The sequence below is a fragment of the Condylura cristata genome, unplaced genomic scaffold, assembly GCF_000260355.1.
Source record: "Condylura cristata isolate star-nosed mole 26May11 unplaced genomic scaffold, ConCri1.0 scaffold00028, whole genome shotgun sequence".
In the NCBI taxonomy this organism is placed as follows: domain Eukaryota; kingdom Metazoa; phylum Chordata; class Mammalia; order Eulipotyphla; family Talpidae; genus Condylura; species Condylura cristata.
The window spans coordinates 24,201,474-24,207,438 of record NW_004567129.1 but is presented as its reverse complement, the minus strand read 5'-3'; the positions used below and the strand labels follow the sequence as shown (position 1 = coordinate 24,207,438).

The following is a 5,965-nucleotide window of genomic DNA, read 5'->3' as shown; positions in this document are numbered from 1 at the left end:
CTACCCCCGCGGGGCCTCGCCACTGCGCTCGATCGTCCTAGGCGGCTGGGCCGGTGAGCGAGGGCGACCCGGACCCGGACCGGGGCCCGGACCCGGTGGCCGGCTTCCTGAGCTGGTGTCGGCAGGTGGGGCTGGAGCTGAGTCCCAAGGTGAGTGGAGGCGGGCGGCGGTGGAGGAGGAAGACGCGGCGCGGGAGCGGGCCTGCTCTGCCCGCCGCTCACCCCCCACCCCCACCCCGGCAGGTGGCGGTGAGCCGGCAGGGCACGGTGGCCGGCTACGGCATGGTGGCCCGGGACAGCGTGCAGCCCGGGGAGCTGCTGTTCGCGGTGCCGCGGGCCGCGCTCCTGTCGCAGCACACCTGCTCGATCAGCGGCCTGCTGGAGCGAGGTGGGCCCGCTGCGGGGTTGCGGTCGCGGGCGTCGAGCGGGCCCGCGGGCTGCGCGGGGGCGCTCACCTCTGGTTCTCCCTCAGAGCGAGACGTGCTGCAGAGCCAGTCAGGCTGGGTGCCGCTGCTGCTGGCGCTGCTCCACGAGCTGCAGGCCCCGACGTCGCTCTGGAGCCCCTACTTTGCGCTTTGGCCCGAGCTGGGCCGCCTGGAGCACCCGATGTTTTGGTGAGGAGCCAGGGAGGGACTTGGGGGCGCCCGCCCCGCCAGCCCCGGTAGTGTGAAGGGAACCTGCGTGGGGTGTCGCCGCAGGCCGGAGGAGGAGCGCCGGCGTTTGCTGCAGGGCACAGGCGTCCCCGAGGCGGTGGAGAAAGACTTGGACAACATCCGCAGCGAGTACAACTCCATCGTCCTCCCCTTCATGGAAGCCCACCCTGAGCTTTTCAGCCCCAGGGTGCGCTCCCTGGACCTCTACCGCCAGCTGGTGGCTCTTGTGATGGCCTACAGGTGAGTGAGCAGAGCCATCAAAGGACCTTTCTCTTGAGGACTCTTCAGAGGAACGAGAGAGGAAAGAACACTGAACCCCACCCCCAGTCGCCCACCCAGCCACGAACTTTAGCCAAGTTCTCTGTGGCAGCTTTCAGGAACCACTGGAGGAAGAGGACGACGAACAGGAGCCCAACCCCCCTTTGATGGTTCCTGCTGCTGACATATTAAACCACGTAGCCAATCACAATGCTCATCTAGAATACTCTCCGGTGAGTGGGTCCCGTCAGTCCTTGTTAAGTGCACTGGGCATTTCATCCAAACCACTGTCATTTTTGTTGCTTGGGCTCAAGATTTAGACTCCCTTCTCATTAAAAATGTTAAGAGCCTGCTGCATGTACTCTGCAAATTCGAGTGACAGTGTGGACATGGAACATGTCAGTGCTTTCAAAGCAGGTTGTGATTAATCTGATAAAACAGACCATCATCCAGTTGGTGGCAGCGGTTGGCTGCTGGGTCGTGACAGTAAGGCAAGACTGTATTGAGGCAAGGTGGACAGCAGAAGGGAAGAGCTGATAGGCTTTTCCAGGGGAGAAGGGCTGTTCCCAGGGCAGCGGTAGAGGTGACCCCAGGGTTTGTTGGCTAAGTGTGAAGTTGCAAGATCAGATCCAAGTTTATAGAATTAAAAATTAGGAAATAGCTACTGTGGTTTATTTTTCAAAGCTAGCAACTTTTTTCAGTGCTGGAGCAAACAAAGCAGAGGGACTGACCTAGCCAGGGACCAGCTGACCTGTTACCCCTCAGTCTACACGCAGCTCCCAGGATGTAGTGCGCAAAGCATCAGTCCCGTCATCACACACCTGTAGGCAATGCCTAAGAGGGGCTTTGCTGAGGGCCAGCGTGGGCAGAGCCCTGACCTGTTTCTCCCTTCTACCCAGAATTGTCTTCGGATGGTGGCCACTCAGCCCATTCCTAAAGGCCGTGAGATATTCAACACCTACGGTCAGATGGCTAACTGGCAGCTGATGCACATGTATGGCTTTGTTGAGCCATATCCTGACAACACTGATGACACCGCCGACATTCAGATGGTGACAGTGCGTGAAGCCGCGTTACAGGGTAACACCCTGGTGAACCCGCCCTCTGTGCTGTGCTCTCTTAACGGTGGCCCCTGTAGAGCAGTTGGTGGTTTGGGGAGAAACAAGCCCTAGGCTGCACCGAGATTTTCACACCAGCTTTCCCACCCACAGGAATAAAGGTGGAAGCTGAAAGGCACCTACTCTATGAACGCTGGGATTTCCTGTGCAAACTGGAGATGGTAGGGGAAGAAGGGGCTTTTGTGATTGGGCGGAAAGAGGTGCTGACTGAAGAGGAACTTGCCACCACACTTAAGGTAACGGGCTGGAAGTAGTCATTCAATGCTGAAAATAGCTTTTAGTATTTCCAGTGAAATAAAGTGGAAGAGCACTACCAACAGGTTGCCTTCTCTAAACCAGTTTCAGGAATACAAATAGCATATTGTAACTAAAGGAGCCCCTTGTTGGCATCTAGGTCCTGTGCATGCCCGCTGAGGACTTCAGAGAGTTTAAAGACCAGGATGGATGGGAAGATGATAAAAGTGAAGAGGACAGCCTGACAATCACAAACATCCCCAAGCTTAAAGCATCATGGAGACAGCTTCTTCGGGACAGTGTTTTGTTGACCCTGAAAACCTATGCCACAGACTTGAAAACTGAGCAAGATTTACTTGGTAATAAAGAGGTATATACCAAACTCAGCTGGAGGGAACAACAGGCTTTACAAGTTCGCTATGGTCAGAAGGTCATCTTACACCAGTTACTGGAACTGACAAGTTAGTAGATGCCCTACTGCCTGAAGAACATCCACAAAAGAGCTTTATTCTAAGCTGATATTACTCACTGATGCTTGAAAAGAAAATTTTGGATCTTTGCTTTTTCTTATTAAATGCCAAAAGGAAAAGTGCAAAGGTGTGTGCTAGTAATACATCTAAGGCTCTCGTGGCTAATGGCTGGGAACAGTGAGCTTGAGGATTATTTCTAAGTGTCACTAGGATCAATACATTTGTAACTGCAGAGTATTGATCAAAGGCAGCAGGAACATGGTAGTAATAGGTCTAGCAGCCAGTCTAGTGTTTTAATAACATGGATTCTGGTTCAAATCCTGGTCTATTTTGAGCATGTTACTTTAACTTCAATTTTTATTTTATTTTGCTTTTAGAGAATTTAATAAGCTGTCTATAATTGGCACTCAGCAACTATGTTAATTCCTCAACAGGCTACATGGTACAACTCACAATTCAGGGAAGAAATCAATGACATTCAAGCCCCATTCACAGTGAGACTTCTATTTAATACGTCCTCTGTGGCCATAAAACTTTGTTATTAAAGGTAAGGCATGAAGTTTAAATACATTTGAATTCTGTTTAACCACAGAAACTGCTCTGACCAGGTTTCTGTTAAAGGAACATACAAAAATCATTTCTAAATGCTTGATTGGAAAGGGGAAGGCCCCACCATTCACAAAAAAAGTTGGTGTTTTCCTGTGGCCCTGGGGTCCACTTGCTCCTCACCACCAGCACTGGCTGCTGCTACTGAGAAAGGCACAGTGGACTCAGGCGTACTCGTCAGGACTTTAATGTTTCGCACACATACAACGTAGTAGGGGGCTGAAGTCTAGGAATAGAAAGGCTACAAAAAGACCAACTTCTACAAAACATTCAAGAGCCTTACAAAAGGGGCTATATTGGTCCTTTTGATTTTCTTCTTGTTCCACTTACCTATTTACTGGCATAATGGGAGAAGGCAATTCATTTGGTCTGATTTCCGTTCATTTTCCCACAAACATCAGAGATAAGGCGGCTTTAAACATGGTTCCCTTTTATAAGAACTGACTGCATATCACAAGGGCCTGTGGTGTTTCACTAAAATGTTTTCCCAGTAACCAGCTCTGATTTTGGTAAAATGGCAAAACCAACCTATGGGATCTGAATTTCAATTTTTTCCCGACATTCCTTGGCATACCAAATTCCAGAATATCCATATTCATAAAAACTTAGTGATTTTCAAGACCACTGTCCACCCTAGAAAAGACCCAGTACTGCCTTTTGGGCTAATGTTTGGGATACCGGAACACAGAGGTAGGACTTCCCACACGTGCATGGCATCAAGCAGCCTCATCAATTACAAGTTTATCAAGAAGTTCCAGACAAAGGTTTTCTCTTTCATATATTTACACAAGTTCAAAATGATATTCACAGCATCTTCTAAATTTTGGCCAAGAGTCAAAAAAATGCATTTAAACTTTGGAACGTATCCACATAGACAGGAAGCCGACCCCCAACAGTATCAGGGGCAGATACCCGAGAAACAAGGGGCTGGGAGAGTCAGGAAGAGCTGAAGGGATTCTTCAGCCAGTTTATGAACTTGGTACAGTGGGACCTCCAGGCTGACAGCTACAGAGATGAAATTCCATCTAACTGGCACCTGTCCCTTCCATTACTTGCTGCGCCTGCTTCTGTCCCATGCAGCACTGAGCGACAGACTGGAATAACCTGGAGGGAAGGGAGACAGTTACATTCTGTGAGGCATGTTGAGCATTGTCTTCTTAACCACCCACCCAAGCTGGAGCTATCAGATGATTCTCATATTAGACAAAAGTAATTTTACTCACTTTTCAATTTCTGGGGCACAGTGTACAAACTCATGATTCCAGAACTTAAATGCTGGATTTTTAATAAGTTCAATGAAGGTAATAAGAAGACCCCAAGGATGTGGCCTATTTACAATCAACCGTTCCAAGAGAACCCTAGAGAAGAAAAAGTTAATGTAGGGGTGCAAATTCATGATTACTCTCAATTGACATAGAGTTACAGTTGTTTAAATATAGGAATTCATTGTCTATCCAATATGGTTAATGCAGAAAGATTCTAATATTAGAATGCCTGGTTTGCCACTTCCCTTTTCTGAGCCTAAAATTGGATTACATGGCACTCAGAAGTAAATCACTGAAAGAATGTATACTCAATGGAAGGAAACAGCATTTGCTTACTGAAAATAAATCATAAGGGCCTTCCCTGGTGGGTGGCACATTGGGTTAAAGCACAGCCACTACGGCATGAGTATATCCCCGCCCAAGGTGACCCACATGGTATAGCAGACCTCCCCTGACTAGCACGCTGCTCCCCTCAGCAGTGTATTTCAGTTAGTCTGCCTGTTCTGCTCCCCACTCTGTCTCGCTGGTGAAATCTCTCACCCTCTGCACCTCTGGCCCAGAACCCAGTTCTTATATGATTAGTTTTTATATGATTAAAATCTTACCCCCCCCCCAAAAAACCCACACACAAGCACAAAGATCTAACCTAAGTAGCTTTATGTCATCACACACAAAAGCAGAGGACACTACAATCTAGATTCAGCAGTAGTGATTTTTGATATCTAAAACCTTATCATTTCAACCCAGTGGTAATGAAGAAAATAAACTCTCCAACATGACCTTTGACGGCCTGTGTAATCAGGATTCTAATTAAAAGTAGTACCACTGAAGAGAAACTCCTGATCTTGATTCAAAATTATGGTGCCTACTGATGTAACTTTCTCATTTCAGCAATGATTTTTAATTCCCTATGTGTGATTCTGTGTGTGTGTCCATCAGAATAACTGGGCGGCAACCAGGTCTGTTTCACAACTGTGCTCACGCTTAACAAATGTAAAAGATTTTTAATTTACACAATGTATGGGGGTGAAAAAAATCAGAAAATTCACACGAAGGGCGTAAGGCACCATTCTGAAAACCAAACCTCTTACCTTGTGATCTGTTCTTGGATAGCTTCTGTGTTAGCCTCTGCAAAAAGGTACAGCATGGTGCAGCTAAAATAATGAGTGTGGCTATTTGGGTACCGTAGCTGATTTGCAATTGCATTCAAGAAGAGATACCGACCTAGAAAATTAAGAAAACTCAGCTTAAAACTTGAGCTGCAGGCCCTCCCTGATGGCGCAGTGGGTTAAAGCACAGCACTGAGAAGCTAAAGCCACTTCCGCATGAGTTCGATCCCCGCCTGCCCCGGAGGTGACCACA

The 5,965-nt window shown here is 48.2% G+C and overlaps 2 protein-coding genes across 6 annotated transcripts in view; one reads left to right on the top strand and one right to left on the bottom strand.

Moving 5' to 3' along the window:
• SETD6 (SET domain containing 6) overlaps positions 1 to 2,804 on the top strand; it is a 4,186-nt gene extending 1,382 nt beyond the window's left edge. The window contains exons 2-9 of the mRNA XM_004690239.2: positions 42 to 149; positions 243 to 387; positions 472 to 613; positions 698 to 892; positions 1,023 to 1,143; positions 1,810 to 1,990; positions 2,122 to 2,264; positions 2,423 to 2,804. Coding sequence (XP_004690296.1) covers positions 42 to 149; positions 243 to 387; positions 472 to 613; positions 698 to 892; positions 1,023 to 1,143; positions 1,810 to 1,990; positions 2,122 to 2,264; positions 2,423 to 2,728 — 1,341 coding nt within the window. The 3' untranslated portion in view covers positions 2,729 to 2,804. The remainder of the gene's footprint in view (positions 1 to 41; positions 150 to 242; positions 388 to 471; positions 614 to 697; positions 893 to 1,022; positions 1,144 to 1,809; positions 1,991 to 2,121; positions 2,265 to 2,422) is intronic.
• A 1,299-nt stretch (positions 2,805 to 4,103) lies between these two features.
• The window catches only part of CNOT1 (CCR4-NOT transcription complex, subunit 1), an 86,510-nt gene continuing 84,648 nt past the window's right edge, over positions 4,104 to 5,965 (bottom strand). For all 5 annotated transcript variants that reach the window (XM_004690509.2, XM_004690510.2, XM_012730594.1 and 2 more), the window contains exons 47-49: positions 5,695 to 5,827; positions 4,562 to 4,696; positions 4,104 to 4,442 (exon numbers count right to left, since the gene is read on the bottom strand). In XM_004690509.2, the coding sequence (XP_004690566.1) occupies positions 4,364 to 4,442; positions 4,562 to 4,696; positions 5,695 to 5,827 (347 nt within the window). In that variant the 3' untranslated portion in view covers positions 4,104 to 4,363. The remainder of the gene's footprint in view (positions 4,443 to 4,561; positions 4,697 to 5,694; positions 5,828 to 5,965) is intronic.